Source organism: Cetorhinus maximus, chromosome 6 (genome assembly GCF_964194155.1).
Source record: "Cetorhinus maximus chromosome 6, sCetMax3.hap1.1, whole genome shotgun sequence".
NCBI classification, from domain to species: domain Eukaryota; kingdom Metazoa; phylum Chordata; class Chondrichthyes; order Lamniformes; family Cetorhinidae; genus Cetorhinus; species Cetorhinus maximus.
Genome location: NC_135884.1, coordinates 146,613,562 through 146,631,275, shown reverse-complemented (window position 1 = coordinate 146,631,275; position 17,714 = coordinate 146,613,562). Strand labels below are relative to the sequence as shown.

General features: G+C 42.8%; 1 protein-coding gene across 2 annotated transcripts in view; it reads left to right on the top strand.

Moving 5' to 3' along the window:
• The window catches only part of nudt7 (nudix (nucleoside diphosphate linked moiety X)-type motif 7), a 40,286-nt gene extending 27,544 nt beyond the window's left edge, over positions 1-12,742 (top strand). For both annotated transcript variants that reach the window (XM_078544642.1, XM_078544644.1), the window contains exons 3-4: positions 10,386-10,544; positions 12,015-12,742. In XM_078544642.1, coding sequence (XP_078400768.1) covers positions 10,386-10,544; positions 12,015-12,368 — 513 coding nt within the window. In that variant the 3' untranslated portion in view covers positions 12,369-12,742. The remainder of the gene's footprint in view (positions 1-10,385; positions 10,545-12,014) is intronic.
• Positions 12,743-17,714: the final 4,972 nt, after the last annotated feature.

The following is a 17,714-nucleotide window of genomic DNA, read 5'->3' as shown; positions in this document are numbered from 1 at the left end:
GATAGTTTGCAGAAGAGTCATACATGCCTAGAGCTGGAAATATGTAGGCCAGACCTGGCGGGATGGCAGATTTCCTTAGTGAACCAGATGGGTTTTTACAACAATCAACAATGGTTTCAAATTCCACCATTTGCCGTGGTGGGATTTGAACCCGGGCACCCAGATTATTACCCTGGGTCTCTGGATTATTAGTACAGTGACAATACCACTGTGCCATCGCCTCCCCTTGGGGCTGCCATCACTAGAACATATCCGCCTGCAGTTTCACTGGATAAATGGAAAAAAAATGACTGCTATTGTAAGATATTTGTAAATGGGAATGTTTTCAGTGTTATTGGATATAAACCTAGCTATTTTTCTGGGAAGTATTTGGGGTAAATATTTGCCATTCACAGAGCTTAACCTTGGAGTTACTTTCCCCTTTAAAAGACCTTCTCAATGCACCTAGGCAGCATGGGCTAGGTACTTTAGCAAAAAAAATGCACTGACCTTTATAATTAAATAAAATGAAGAATGAACTTTGCATTTATGTATCATCTTCCAGAACCTCAGGATATACTGAAGCATTTCATGGCCAGTAAAGTACTTTTGCAAGAAAGAGAAACAATGGCAACCCACTTGCGCACAGCAAGTTTCACAAAGCACAATGTGATAAGTGGCCAGGCATCTGTTTTAGGGTGTTGCTTAAGGGATAAATGGAAAGATAAATGCTGATGAGGAGACCAGAAGAACTCCCCTGCTCTTCTTTGATAGTGGCATTGAACGTTTTATGTTCTCCGGAGAGGGCAGATTCATCATAATAATCACAGATCTGTATTCAGAAACAAGTACATACATCAAATGTAAAGACGGTCAAACGGAACCCATCAATATCAAGAGAGGGGTCAAGCAAGGTGACCCGTTATCACCAATACTGTTCAACATCGTGATGGATCCTCTGATCTGTTCCCTACAGGAGGCACAGTTGGACGTCCACTTGCCCTTCCGGGGAACGCAGATTAGTTGCTCAGCTCTGGTGTTTGCTGACGACATCACTTTACTCAGTGACTCCCATGCCGGCATGACCAAGAACATAGCCATTGTACAGGACTTCTGCCAGAAGACGGGGTTGGAGATGAATGCCGGGAAGACCAAGGGCTTCCACTCCATCCACAAGAGGAAGACGTTTCTGTACAACAGTATGGCGAACTGGCAGTTGAGAGGAGGTCTGATCTCTTACTTTACACCAGGAGAGACGGAGAAATATCTGGGAGCCAGAATCGACCCCTGGGCAGGGGTAACTGAGGAGCAATGGGGATCCAAAATCGATGGATGGATAGCGAATTTGAAGAAGGCAGCACTTCGACCTATCCAAAGGATCGAAATCCTTAAAATCCACATGATTCTGAGAATCTACTTTCATTTAATCCACGCAGAGGTGTCGCAAAACACACTGGTTAAACTCGATCAATCCATCAAGAACGCAACAAAAGAAATCCCCCACCTTCCACTGCATACAACAGATGGAATACTTTATACCAGCAACCGCAATGGTTGTCTAGCCATGCCAAGACTTGAAGTCCAAATTCCTTCGGCCATTATCCTGAAACTAGAGGCGTTGGCGAGCTCACCAGACGGGGTGATAACATGCCTCATTTGAATTCAGTAGCATCGAACAAACAGACAATCGACTCCCTGAGGAATCTTAAAGTGCTCAGGGAAATCAAAGAATCCCTCAAGGAGAAAGGGGGTCCAAGAGGGACGCAGGAAGGAAATGGCATTGATGAAGTCATCAACTTGGGATGGACAGATATTACCCAAGCGTCCAGACGGAAACCTGTCAACAGATATGCGGCTTTGAGGCTTCGGTTTAACACCCCCAACCATGCAGCATTCTTTCAGTGCAGCAGCAAAGTCTCAGGCTAGGCTATCTGCCCAAGTCTTGGGCATGGGGCTTGAACCCACAACCTGCTGTCTCAGAGGCAAGAGTGTTATTACTGAGCCAAGGCTGACACCTGCAGTACTAGTTCAAAGGCCTTCAATGCATTCCCTCCTCCCTGCAATATTAACCCTTCAGCAAAAATAATGATAATAATCACCTGCTGAAGCTACAGTAATACTGATTTTACTGTCCAGTCCTCACGAACATTAACTAACAATCCAAACCAATCCTGCTCAGACTCCGAGTTATTGTCATGCAAATTATATCAAGGTGGAAGATGAGATGGTATTCAATGATTCCTGAAAACTAAATGTCAGAAAAAAATAGAATGCCAGAATGCAGATCGGCATTATCTTAATCTGCCAGCTATAGGTAATTAGCTATTATTTATATATATATTGAATAACATAACATGCAGGTTATAGTGTGTTAAAGGTAACATCCTCCAAGGTTTTGAAATGAAATATTGTTTTGTTAAGAATTTCCCTGACGAAATTGCAGCAAGATTTTAAACTCCAAATTAACCTGGCTGAGAAATGTTAAAAAACCACAAGTACTGGAATATTACAGCTGTGAGAAACAGGAATAAAACAGAAAAAACTGGGTACTCTGGAGTAGCCAGTTGGTAAATAATCCCATTAAGGTGATTTAGATAGCTCTGGGTCCAATTATTTTCTGAATTCTGAAATGAGATTAATGAAATCAGTCCTGTGTGTCAGGTGTATTTTGGACAAATCAATATATTGTGTGTGGCAGAGGCTTTGTTCCATGTTGGGTCCTTATTTTTGTCGCCAGCAGATGTCTCGGTGGATTTGAGTGGTGGGTAAAAACGTGTGATAAGGTGCATGTTGAAAGTTTCCCAGTCCTGATATAAGGGCTGCAAATATATTGAATCCACACCTGGTTATGGGGAAATATTAATCCGTGTATTGCGAACTGCTTTCCCATCATAGACCAGTGGAGGCAAGGTCATTGAATATTTTTAAAGCTGAGTTCGATATATCCTTGTTTGATAAGGGAGTCAAAGGTTATGGGGGTGGCAGGACAGTAGAGCTGAGGCCGCTATCAGAACAGCCATGAACTTATCAAATGGCAGAACAAGCTCGAGGGCTGAATGGCCTTCTCCTGCTCCTAATTTGTTTCTTTGCATGTTTACACATGGCCCACAGATTGGAGTCCTTTAGAGGCAGCAATGCTTTGCGAGATTCAGATTATGTCTGATCTATATGCCAGAAACACATACTTTATATTGTGTAACAAGTGGGTTACATTTGGGATAGCTTCTTTCTGTTGATGGTGGTGTTTTCCTGGTAGAGAAGAATAACAGGCTGATATGATTGAATGTGAACTGAAGTACCAGTGTGCTGCCTGACTCACTTACTGCGTTGATACTGGGTTTTATTGCTAGCTACTACAGGAAAATATTTTATTCTGGATTTACAGCATTGAAAGGACAGAAGCCATCTGAGGTTTCGAACAGAAGTGCAGGGTATACATCTTAGCTCCACACTGTAAGGCTCCCCCCACCCTGTCATCACAGAATCCCCAGTAGTCTAGCAATATTTGATAAGGGAGCTTAAGGTGAAGGAACCCTTAGGAGGAAGTGACCATAATATGATAGAATGTACCCTGCAATTTGAGAGGAAAAAGCTGGAATCAGATGTAACGGTATTACAGTTGAATAAAGGCAACTACAGAGGGATGAGGGAGGAGCTGGCCAGAATTGACTGGGAGATGAGCCTAGCAGGAAAGACAGTGGAACAGCAATGGCAGGAGTTTCTGGGAGTAATTTGGGAGACACAGCAAAAATTCATCCCTAGGAAGAAGAAGCATACTAAAGGGAGGACGAGGCAACCATGGCTGACAAGGGAAGTCAGGGACAGCATAAAAGCTAAAGAGAAAGCATACAATGCGGCGCAGAGCAGTGGGAAACCAGGGGATTGGGAAGCCTACAAAGACCAACAGAGGACAACTAAAAAAGAAATAAGGAGGGAGAAGATTAAATATGAGGGTAAACTAGCCAGTAATATAAAAGAAGATTGCAAGAGTTTTTTTAGATATATAAAGGGTAAGAGAGAGGGGAAAGTGGAGATTGGGCCACTGGAAAATGACGCTGGAGAAGTAGTAGTGGCGAACAAAGAAATGGCAGAGGAACTGAATAGGTACTTTGCATCAGTCTTCACAGTGGAAGACATGAGTGACATCCCTAAAGTTCAAGAGAGTCCGGGGGCAGAGGTGAGTATGGTGGCCATTACCAAGGAGAATGTGCTGGGAAAACTGAAAGATCTGAAGGTGGATAAATCACCTGGACCAAATGGATTACACCCCAGAGTTCTGAAGGAGATAGCTGAAGAGATAGTGGAGGCGTTAGTGGTGATCTTTCAGGAATCACTGGAGTCAGGGAGGGTCCCAGAGGACTGGAAAATCGCTAATGTAACCCCCCCTGTTTAAGAAGGGAGTGAGGCAAAAGATGGGAAATTACAGGCCGATTAGCCTGACCTCGGTCGTTGGTAAGATTTTAGAATCCATTATTAAGGATGAGATTTAAGAATACTTGGAAGTGCATGGTAAAATCGGGCAAAGTCAGCATGGTTTCATCAAGGGGAGGTCATGCCTGACAAATTTGTTAGAATTCTTTGAGGAGGTAACGAGTAGGTTAGACAAAGGAGAGCCAATGGATGTTATCTACTTGGACTTCCAGAAGGCCTTTGACAAGGTGCCGCACAGGAGGCTGCTCGGTAAGATAAGAGCCCATGGTGTTAGAGGCAAGGTACTAGCATGGATAGAAGATTGGCTGTCTGGCAGGAGGCAGAGAGTGGGGATAAGGGGGTCCTTCTGAGGATGGCGGCCGGTGACTAGTGGAGTTCCACAGGGGTCAGTGTTGGGACCACAACTTTTTACTTTATACATTATTGATCTAGATGAAGGAACTGAGGGCATCCTGGCCAAGTTTGCAGATGATACAAAGATAGGTGGAGGGACAGGTAGTATTGAGGAGGCGGGGAGGCTGCAGAAGGATTTGGACAGGTTAGGAGAATGGACAAAGAAGTGGCAGATGGAATACAACGTGGGGAAGAGTGAGGTCATGCACTTTGGTAGGAAGAATAGAGGCATGGACTATTTTCTAAATGGGGAGAGAATTCAGAAATCTAGAGTGCAAAGGGACTTGGGAGTCCTAGTCCAGGATTCTCTTAAGGTTGACTTGCAGGTTGAGTCGGTAGTTAGGAAGGCAAATGCAATGTTGGCATTTATTTCGAGAGGACTAGAATATAAAAGCAGGGATGTGCTGCTGAGGCTTTATAAGGCTCTGGTCAGACCACATTTAGAATATTGTGAGCAATTTTGGGCCGCGTATCTCAGGGAGGATGTGCTGGCCCTGGAGAGAGTCCAGAGGAGTTTCACGAGAATGATCCCAGGAATGAAAGGGTTAACATATGAGGAACGTTTGAGGACTCTAGGTCTATACTCAATGGAGTTTAGAAGGATGAGGGGGGAATCTGATTGAAACTTACAGAATACTGAAAGGCCTGGATAGAGTAGACATGGGGAAGATGTTTCCATTAGTAGGAGAGACTAGGACCCAAGGGCACAGCCTCAGAGTAAAGGGAAAACCTTTTAGAACAGAGATGAGGAGAAACTTCTTTAGCCAGAGAGTGGTGAATCTATGGAATTCATTGCCACAGAAGGCTGTGGAGGCCAGGTCATTGAGTGTATTTAAGACCGAGTTAGATAGGCTCTTGATTGGTAAGGGGATCAAAGGTTACGGGGAGAAGGCGGGAGAATGGGGTCAGAAACTTATCAGCCATGACTGAATGGCGGAGCAGACTCAATGGGCTGATTGGCCTAATTTCTGCTCCTATGTCTTATGGTCTTATATCATCATAGAAGTTCTGCATCCAGAATGGTAATATCACAGAAATAGCTTCGGCGCAATTGCACACACACCAGCTTTTATAGAATTGCTCTCCCGTCACTATGTTGACAGTGGGAAGTGCTGATGCATCTCACTGTGCCAAAAAAACTACTCAGAAAACACACATTGGACAAGTTGCTCCAGTTCCAGAAGATTCTGAAATGAATAGATGAGATCGGTAGGATTTTCCTTGTGATGAAATTGCTGACACGCTGAATGCTAGAAAATAATTGCAAAAATGTCAGAAAAATATAATCTTTTTGCTTGTTAGTTAATTGTTTTTTTGACAGATGGGAATATATAATACACAGGACTGGAAGATGACATTACAGTCCCTTTAGATGCCACCAGTCTGCGAGATGGCGTGCATTACATCTCTCATTTCCTCACTCCTTCTGTCTATCAAATACCTATCCAGTTCACTTTTGAATTTTGCCAACTGCACTGCCGCTGTGTTGTGCTTATCCATATTTACATGGAAAATGAGGTTAAGGGATAGAGGTTCAGTGGCAAGACATTTAAAGGGATATTTCAGAATACACAGAATAGGTGCATTCCAATGAGAAAGAAAAATTCCAAGGGGAGGGTCCATCATCCGTGGTTAACTAAAATGGTTAGACAGAGTCAGACTTAAAGGCAAAGCAGATAATTGCGCAAAGACAGGTGGCAGTTAGAAGATTGAAAAGCATATAAAGAACAGCAAAGAATCAAAAAAGATTAATAAGGAGGGAAAAATTAGAGTACGAGAGAAAGCTAGCTAGTAATATAAAAATGGATAGTAAGAGTTTCTATAGATATTTAAATAAAGAGTTAACAAAGTGAGCATTAGTCCTATAGAAAGTGCATCTGGGGAATTGATAATGGAAAGTAGGGGGATAGCTGATGAATTAAACAGGTATTTTGCTTTGGTCTTCATTATAGAGGCGACAAGTAACATCCCAGAAATAGCTGTAAATCATGAAATGGAAAGGAGGGAGGAACTCGGGAAAATTACAATCAACAGGGATGTGGTATTGAGCAAATTGTTGAGATGTGGGCTGACAAACCCCCAGGTCCAGATGGACTTCACCCTAAGGTCTTGAAAGAAACGGCTAATGAGATAGTTGATGCATTGGTTTTAATTTCTCAAAATTCCCTAGATTTAGGGAAGGTTCTATTAGATTGAAAAATAGCAAATGTAACAGAAAGCTAGAAATTACAGGCCAGTTAGCTTATAACAGGGCATTTAAAATTCAGGGCAATCAGGCAGAGTCAACATGGTTCTGTGAAACGGAAATCATGTTTAACCAGTTTATTGGAGTTTTTTGAAGGAGTCACATGTGCTGTGGACAATGAGGAACCGATGGTGCACTGTACTTAGATTTCCAGAAAACATTTGATAAAGCGCCACGTCAAACGTTATTGAGGAAAATAAAAGCTCATGGTGTAGGGAGTAACACCTTGGCATGGATAGAAGATTGGCTAGCTAACAGGAAGCAGAGAGTTGGCCTAAATGGGTCTTTTTCTGGTTGGCAGGATGTGACAAGTGGTGTGCCACAGGGATCAGTGCTGGGGCCTCAACTTTTTACAATTTATACAAATGACTTGGATAAAGGGACAGAAAGTATGGTTGCTAAATTTGCTGACGACACAAATATAGGTAGGAAAGTAAATTGCGAAGAGGACATAAGGAGGCTACAAAGGGACATAGATAGAGTGGGCAAAGATCTGGCAAATTGAGTATAATGTGGGCAAATGTGAAATTATCCATTTTAGCATGAAGAATAAAAAAGAAGCTTATTATCTAAATGGTGAGAGATTGCAGAGCTCTGATATTCCGAGGGATCTGGGTGCCCTAGTGCACAAGTCACAAAAGGCTAGTAAGCAGGTATGACAAGTAATTAGGAAAGCTAATAGAATGTTATTGTTTATTGCGAGGGGAATTGATTATAAAAATAGGGAGGTTATGCTTCAGTTGTACAGGGCACTGGTGAGACCACATCTGGAGTACTGTGTGCAGTATTGGTCTCCTTGTTTAAGAAAAGATGTAAATGTGTTTGAAGCAGTTCAGACAAGGTTTGCCAGACTAATACCAGGAATGGGCGGGTTGTCTTATGAGGAAAGGTTGGACAGGTTAGGCTTGTACCCACAGGAGTTTAGAAGAGTAAGAAGTGACTTAATTGAAACCGTTAAGATCCTGAGGGATCTTGACAGGATGAATATGGAGAGGATGTTTTCCCTTGTGGGAGAATTTAGAACTAGGGGTCACTGTTTAAAAATAAGGGTTCGCTCATTTAAGACAGAGATGAGGAGAATTTTTTTCTCTCAGAGGGTCGTGAGTCTTTAGAACCCTCTTCCTTAAAAGACGGTGGAAGCAGGGTCTTTGAATATTTTTAAGGCAGAGTTAGATAGATTCTTGATTAACAAGGGGGTGAAAGGTTATTGGGGGTAGGCAGGAATGTGGAGTTGAGGTTACATTCAGATCAGCCATGGTCTTATTGAATGGCGGAGCAGGATCGAGGGACCGGGTGGCCTCTCCTGCTCCTAGTTTGTATGTTCACATGTACATTACCTGCTGTGCACTAGTGGTTAAATTTGAAGTAGCTGAGTATCTTCTGAGTTTGACTGTATGGCCCCTTTGTAGAATGTAATGAATTGAATTGCATTGTCCTCAAGCCACTAGTACTTGCTATTTATGTGCTAGAATAATAAAGCAAATAGAGAGGAAAGATTTCCTCTGTGATATTTCTAGTCTTTTTACACACATTCATAATTATGGTATGGTATAAATGGCGATTAGAAGAAGCCTTTCAATGAAAATTTACAAGTCCAAATACCAGTGGTAGCACTTACCTACCCAGATCAATAACAGCCATCTGGCATGAACTTGTGTTTAAAATGTGAAACAGATTTGTAGGGAAGATACAGGCCTAAATTTTTCCCGTATCGGGCGGGCTCGGTGGGAGCAGCGGGAGTGGGCGGTCACGAAAACGACCACCGCCCGCAATCAGCTCCGCACCGCCATTTTATGTGGGCGGGCCAACTAAGGCCCACCCAGCGTAATGTGCGAGCGGTAGCACTGAGCACTACCTGTGCGGGTGGGGAGGGGGGCAGGGAGAGTCGGAGCCAGCGCTTTTTCACGTGAAAGAGCGCTTCAGTCTCCCTGAGGCACAGAGTTGCCTCAGGGAGATTGAAGCGGTTTTTAAAAAAATTTTTAAAGACATTAAAAATTTAATGAAACACCTCCTCATGTGACTGTTTTGCATGAGTTGGGACATGTTTTTATTTTTCATATAAACTTTTCATTTAAGTACTAAAAGCTTTAGGAAACATCATCCCGCTTGTGGATGAGGTTCCCTAAAAAACGTAAAGGCCGCTTGTCCTTTTCGTCTGCCCGCCAACCGTAAGGTTGGACGGGCAGCGTAAACTTGACATTAATTACTTCGTTAATGGCCTTAATAGGCCTATCAATTATCAGCAGGCACGCAGCTGACTCCGGCACGTGCCCGCCAAACGAAACATCATGAGACAGCGCATTGACCTCGGGACGCGCGTCCGATGTCATCGAGCATCATTTTACGCGCTGGTGCATTGAGCCCGCCCCCGCACGCTGACTGAAAAACCCTGGCCACACAGAAACTCTCCTCTGGTGGGGGAATCAAGAACGAGATGATATCATCTTAAAATTGGAGCTAGACCATTCAGGAGCAGAATCACTTTTTCACACAAGAGGTAGTGGAAATCTGGAACACTCATCCTCAAAAGGCTGGGAATGCTGGTTAAGTTGGAACTTTCAGGTAGATTTTCATTCTGTAAGGGTGTAAAGCGATAGGGGGTGAAAGTAGATAAATGGAATTGAAGTTCTGATCAGCTACGATGGAACCGAATGACAGAGCAGGCTCCAGAGACCCAATGGGGTACTATTGTCCCTGCTTCTGCAATTGCTAATAAACCACAGCACCAATTCTCTCATGACACAGATGGGATATTTGCTGCTTGTTATGAAATGAAGTCACAGTTTCCAGAAAGGTTCCATACTTGATTCCTGATTTTCCCCGAGCGGTCAGCCTGGAATGGGACGGCAGGTGGGCTGCTTTGCTTTGCCTCAGCGGTTTTGGGGCTGAGGAGCGGGGTAAGTCAGTTAGGCTTTCTCCATCTGGGGTGCTGTATAGTGACCCTATAGTGAGAGTGCACCTTTGTGAACACTGAGAAGACAGAAGTGAGTTCATCTGTTTTGCCTCCTAACAGTTCAGACATAAAAGGATGGCCACTCACAGAAAGTACTGGAGGGAATTCTTGGTACCATTCCCCAGCATGATTTAGTGACCTTAGGAGAGGAGGGGGCAGAAAGAAACTGCATGGTTGACAATGTGTCTAACACAAGGAGTGATTAAGACCATAGTAGTTGAACACAAGGTGTGATTAAGACTATAGTAGATGCAGTGCTATAATGCAAAACTCTTAAAAGACTGATGAAATTCTGTAATAAGATTTCTTTACTCTGTAGAGATAAATTCTAATAATTCAGCTTCGCTCAGTAACATTTCTCACTAACTGACTTTGGTTTTAAAGTTGCTCAGCAGCCGTGGAGAGGTTTGCTTTCCTGGTGGGAAGCAGGACATGAGGGACAGAAGTGAAATAGAAACTGCTCTTCGTGAAGCACAGGAAGAAATTGGCCTTCCCCCAGCTCAGGTGGAAGTTATCTGCAAACTGGTCCCCATAATCAACAAGGTAAATGACTGCAGGCATTTCTCCAGTCAACTATTAGCACTGGACTATCGGGTATCCTGACCAAATCGGTACCTGAACCAAATAAAAACAGAAAGTGCTGGAAAAACTCAGCAGGCCTGGCAGCATCTTTGGAGAGAGAAACAGAGTTAATGTCTCAAGGCAATGTGACTCTTCTTGGAAGATTATTTCAAATCTGCAGCATCTGCACTATTTTGCTTTTAGTTTAGTGTTTAATTCAGTACTTGAACCAGCATTTTGGGATGAGACATGTTAAGGTGTTTGTACCGCCATGTTTCACGAAGTCAGTAGGACATGCATTTTGTGCCTGCCATGTCCCAAGTTCCCACCTTGGAGGTCAGACACATCTGCAAAGGAGGGTAAAGCTAGGAGGTTGAGTCAATCACTCCCCCAGCCTGTCCACCTCCCTGTTACCAGGGCAAACAAGCTGTTGTAGAAGCCTGAGCACGGTGGTTTCGAATAGAGTGGTGGATCCTCAAAAGGATGAGGGGAATAGAAAGCAGTCAGTGCAAAGCTGTCACTGCAAACTGATGTATTGCGATTCACTAAGTCATTGCTTGCCTTAGTACTTTAGTTAACTATTGCAGACATCAGAATAAATATAAGTAAAGAACTCCTTTTGTACAGAGCGTAGCTGCTTTGGAAGTCAGTGGTGGTAATTATTAAAGATTGATTTCTGAAAGGAAATTCATTTTTAATCTAGTGGATCAGAATCCACTAGCGTTTTCTGTGGGAAATAAATACGTTTGTCTGGAAATTAATTTGCACCAAACTGTTAAATTCCCTGCCATTAGCTTCGTACTTAAGCTTCTCTATAAATCATGACCAAAAGTTTTTTGTGAGGCATGTACAGGGTTTTATATACATGGCAAGTGTTGATGTATCTAACCTCTTTTTACAATGAGTTTTTAAAATGGCACCGATTCAGACAATAAGGGAGGTTCCATCTGTTCAGGTGTGCATGGTGCTCTGGCCTTATGTATAAGAGCTGTAGTACATGGAGACTTTTTTTGTGAAGTTTTGAGGATATTTATGCTAGAGTATGAAACACCTTTCAATTTTGACTCGTCACAAGACCATTCAGCGCCTACAGATTAGCTGTAGTCTCAGGCAAAGCAGAGCTCCCTCTCCCTGCCCTAGCAGTGACCTGCAGCTTCATTCTCATTAAAGCATTCCTTATTGATCAATGTGACATTTTTTCCATTTCTCATCTAGTAGCATCTCTGAGTGAGGCAGACAATCCAATGTCCATATTAAATGTGGTTCTCTATGCATCCTTGGAATATGTATCAAATATTTTACATGTTAGTCTCAATGTATATCTTCCACTGTAAAACTTAGAAGAAAGTCAGTCTTGTTTGGTACATCGGGTATGCTGACGTATTGTGCCTTATATTTTATCCTAATATTTGCCTTGCATTCACCCCACCACCTCTCCACCCCCACCCACAGGATGACATCCTGGTGACACCGGTGGTGGCATTTATAGGAGATACATTCAATCCACAGCCCAATGCTGACGAAGTGAGTGATGTGTTCATCCTTCCATTGTACCACTTCTTAAAGTCGGAAGATCACTCTTCAACTCCTCTCGATGCGGGAATGCTGCTGCACTTCTTCACATTTAAGGACCGGCAGTTAAATAAGTCGTTCACTATCTGGGGCCTCACTGCTCAAATTTGTATTATTGTGGCCTTTTTAGCTCTGGGCCAGAACCCTTTGTTTAAGGTCGATTTTGACATAGATGATCCCTTTGCAAGTATGGTTAAGTATCTTATGGCAAAATATGCCACAAGTAAGCTATGAGCTTACTGATATATTTCCTTGTTCTGTCTTTAAACAAGCGGTGGTTTAACACTAATATTTTAGTAAAATCTGAAACTCTTATTTTATGCTGGCCCATTACTAGCCATTTTAATTATTTAATTTATGTAAAGTCTTCTCAATTTCTTAATTTTTTATTTGTCGTTTTCCAAACTACTGCCTTGCCGTAGTCAGCAGTTAACTAGGTTGAGCCTTTTGTGATGTTACTGCAGTGTTTCATGATGACTTTTCTGATCTCATGCTGTGGATTGATGTGAAATCTCAGCAGAGTATGTGTCACTTAAACAAATAAATATATGTTATATAATTAATTGATACTTATACAGAAAAATAATAAATTATTTTATTTACAAATATATGTTTGAATAGGCTATCCTACGTTACTGTGTGTGTCTGTATGCTATCAGTTCTGTGGTTCAGTCATCCACTGAGACTTGCCTCAAGAATGGTCAGGGTGGCTTGTCTGCTGAGTTCTTCCCCCATTAGGTTCAGCTTCGTCCAGTAATGCACTGATAATTTTAAATGGGTTAATGGCTTTGGTGAAGTAGCACATACAATCTATCAAGCAGAGAAAATTGTGGGGAAGCTTCTGCATACTGCCTCCTCTTAATGGCACTGTCACCTTGCAATCCTATCTCACCATGTAGCACATGAGCCATTTACCCCTCAAAATAATTCTTCTACTCTTCTTGCTTAATTGTCAGCTGTGTTCCCTCTTGCTTTATGCTGGCTCTGGGCTGGCTCAGCTTTCAACACTGTGGCACACTAAGAAAAGGCTTCTACAAGTAGCTGGTTCCAAGGATAATCATTTCATGAAATCAGTTACCTAGAGTGTGTTGCTGAAATTAATTTTCGGTCTTTAGGCTGACTGTTTTGAGTGAAACATTGTACAATACCTTAAACCAATTGTACAATACCTTAAACCAATAGTTTCCAAGCTTATCGACATTCTGAGGGCTAAATCAGACTACCTGCAAGGCCACGTGAAATGCATGTCTGTCGCAGGCAAAGATGACGCATGTTGTATTTCCTTCACTGATTTCCTCCAACCCATACAAGTATGCTTGACTGGACCATTCAGTGTTCTAATCACCAGTTTGCTCCTCTCCTCCACTTAAAATCATTGACATCTTGCTCGGTGCAGTTTCACAAGACAGTTGTCATTGTACAGAAGCCAGGTGTCCATGCATGAGCTTGACCAGCTATTTGACATGGAGCGTGTCCCATCAGAGCATGAACTTGTCCTCATCCGACATATGCAAAAACACATGCTTCCAGCTGGGTTGGCAGGATAACGATCAGGAATCATAGCCTGATCTATTATCTCTCCTTCCTCCTCCCACCACACCTAGCCAAGAAGCGCTGAGATATATAACCTAATCATGTAATGCAACACAGACCAAGGATCAAAAATAGGGCCCTCCAAATATGTATGGATCAGCTGCTCAGTGAAAAACAGCTCTCCGGGGGAACTCTGGACTTTGCAGTGTTGATTTTTAAATTCCAAAACTGGTCGATATTGTCCTTGTAAGATTTCTAAGTCTTAGAGTTTGTTTTAAAAAAAATTGCAGATTTTACTAACAACTGGAGTTAATGGAATTGGCTGCAGACCCTTTGAGGTTAGTTTTAAAGGATACATTTTCAAGCACAGGGAGAGGATTAACTAATCTCCTCCTCCCTAGAGAGAGTCAGAACTGCACATTCCAGCACTAAAGACTTTCACTGAGTTTATTCACTCTGCAGTGTTGGTGGGAAGCTTATATTTAACATGAATCCAATTTGGGAGAGACAGATAAATATATTGAAATGGGCTGGATGTATGACTTTATTTTTTGATGCATCTTGGAATCGTACAGAATTATTACAGCACAGAAGGAGGTCATTCGTCTGTCTTGTCTGTACCAGCATCAGTTCAGAAGGAACAGAAAATGTTGGAAAAACTCAGCACCTATGGAGAGAGAAACAGAGTTGACGTTTCGAGTCCATGTGACCATTCTTCAACTCTGTTTTTATATCAGTACAGAAGCAGATCATTTGGCCCATATTGCCTGTGCTGGATCTTTGTAGCGCTATCCAATTCATCCCTCTTCCCTGCTCTTTCATCATAGCCCCATAGACTTTTTTCCCCTTTGAGTATTTATCCAATTCCCCTTTGAAAGTTGCTATAGAATCTTCTTCCATCTCCTTTTCAGACCGTGCTTCCCAGCTGTGCAGCAACTCAATGTCCAATTTATATCACTAAGATAAAAATAAAATACTGCGGATGCTGGAAATCTAGAACAAAAACAAAAATACCTGGAAAAACTCAGCAGGCCTGATGTCAACACCTCTTTGTCCTTTTGTCTATGACATCTTTTGGCAATCTCCACCTATCACTGGCCCTCTATCCAGCTCTACCTGTCTAACCCCCCCACCCCCTTCCCCCAATCAACTTATATTTCACCTCTTTTCCATTTTTCCTTAGTTCTGATGAAGAATCATACGGACTCGAAACGTTAACTGTATCCCTCTCGGCAGATGCTGAGTTTTTCCAGGTATTTTTGTTTTTGTTCCAGATTTCCAGCATCCGCAGTATTTTGCTTTTATCTTAGTGTTTAATTTGACTGCCACCTCTCTTCAAGGAATGTCTACCTTGAAGAAGTATTGCTCTTCTCTCCAACAGGATTTCCGCCTATCTCTTTTGCCCTGTTCACCTTCATTGCTTTCCATTTCTCTCCTGGTGTTTGACAAGATGTTTACTAAAACTCGCTTTCACATTTCTTAGCTAATATCACCACCGTCAACACCTCTTTGTCCTTTTGTCTATGACCTCTTTTGGCAATCTCTACCTATCACTGGCCCTCTATCCAGCTCTACCTGTCCCACCCCCCACTTAAACTAGCTTATATTTCACCTCTTTTCTATTTTTCCTTAGTTCTGATGAAGAGTCATACGGACTCGAAACGTTGACTGTATTCCTCTCCGCAGATGCTGTCAGACCTGCTGAGTTTTTCCAGCTATTTTTGTTATTGTCCAATTTATATCACCTCATTCCCCCTCTGGTTCTTTTGCTAATTATTTTAAATCTGTGCCTTTGCTTATTAACTCTCATGCCAGTCGAAACAGTTTCTCCTGATCTACTCTTCAGAGATTTGAATGCCTTTATTAAATTTACCCTCCCTCCTGTAAGGAGAACAACCTCAACTTCTCCTGTGTCCACGCTCTCGAAAGTACAACAGATTTAGTAACATATTATTCTTTTTTCACTTAACTGCAACAACAGAAATATAACTGCGCACCTTTACATTTCCAGAGACATTTCCATGCAATGTTGTAGTGCTGCTTTTAAAAGAAGGTTTCAACATGATACCAAGGAAGTTGCATAATAAAAGTCTGTCCCAAAGTTGCTGGATATATATGGGCCAGAAATAGAACTCCATGAATCTGTAACATTCCCTAGGGACCTGAAACATTTCCTGGGTGATAATCACCTTGCTCCTAACTGCAATAAAAGTTACTCCTTTCTATTGGATCCTGGCAGTAAATGAAAAAGGATGCATTTTAAAGATCTGAAATACACTGTTGAACATTTCTTATATTTTTAAGTCACAACAGGAAGTCCTTTTGGTATGCCACACATGTGCTAAGCAATGACCATCTCCAACAAGAGAGAATCTAACCATATCCCCATGTCATTCAATGGCATTACCATCGCTGAATCCCCCACCATCAACATTTTGGGGATCACCATTAACCAGAAGCTGAAATGGACCAGTCCTATTAACACTGGCTGCAAGAGCAGCTCAGAGGCTGGAATTCTGTGACAGGTAGCTCACCCCGACTCCCCGAAGCCTGTCCACACCTAAAAGGCACCAGTCAGGAGTGTGATGGAATACTCTCCACTTGCCTGGATGAGTGCAGCTCCCACAGCACTCAGGAAGCTCAACACCATCAAGGACAATACAGCCCTCTTGATCATCACCCCATCCACCACCTTAAACATTCACTCCTTCCACCACCGAGGCAGCAGTGTGTTCCATCTACAAGATGCATTGCAGCAACTTGCCAAGGCTCCTTCAACAACACCTTCCAAGCCTGCAACTTGTACCACCTAGCAGATTAAAGACAGCAGGTGGTTGGGAACACCAAATGAGATGGGGTGAGAGTTACTGCCCTTGACATCAAGGCAGCATTTGACTGAGTATCAAGGAGTCCCAGCAAAACTGGAGTCAATGGGAATTGGGGGGAAAACTCTCTGCTGGTTGGAGTCATACCTAGCACAAAGGAAGATGGTTGTGGTTGTTAGAGGCCAATCATCTCAGTTCCAGGACATCACTGCAGGAGTTCCTCAGGATAGTGTCCTCGGCCCAATCATCTTCAGCTGCCTCATCAATGACCTTCCTTCCGTCATAAGGTCAGAAGTGGGGATGTTCACTGATGATTGCACCATTCGCGATTCCTCAGATGCTGAAGCAGTCCATGTCCAAATGCAACAAGACCTGGACAATATCCAGGCTTGGGCTGACAAGTAACATTCGCACCACACATGTGCCAGGCAATGACCATCCCCAACAAGAGAGAATTTAAATATCACCCCTTGACATTCAATGACATTGCCATCGCTGAATCCCCCATTATCAACATCCTGGGGGTTACCATTGATCAGAAACTGAACTGGACTAGCCATATAAACACTGTGGCTACATGAACATGTCAGAAGCTAGGAATCCTGTGGCGAGTAGCTCACCTCCTGATTCCCCAAAGCCTGTCCACCATCTACAAGGCACAAGACAGGAGTATAATGGAGTAATCCACTTGCAGCTCCCACAACACTCAAGAAGCTTGATACCATCCAGGACAAAGCAGCCCACTTGATTGGCACCCCAACCACAAACATTCATTCCCTCCACCACCGAAGCACATTGATAGCAGTGTGTACCATCTACAAGATGTACTGCAGCAACTCACCAAGGCTCCTTAGACAGTGCCTTCCAAACCCATGACTGCTTCCATCTAGGACAATGGCAGTAGACACACGGGAGTACCACCATCTGGAAGTTCCCCTCAAAGCCACGCACCATCCTGACTTGGAAATATTTTGAAGTTCCTTCACTGTCACTGAGTCAAAGTCCTGGAACTCCCTCTCTAAAAGCGCTGTGGGTATACCTACACCACATGAACTGTAGCGGTTCAAGAAAACAAGTCACCACCACCTTCTCAATGGCAATTAGGGATGGACAATAAATGCTGGTCTAGCCAACAACGCCCACATCCAATGAATGAATAAAAAAAACTTGCGAGTTCCCCTGCAAGTCACATACCACCCCGATTTGGAAATATATTTCCAAT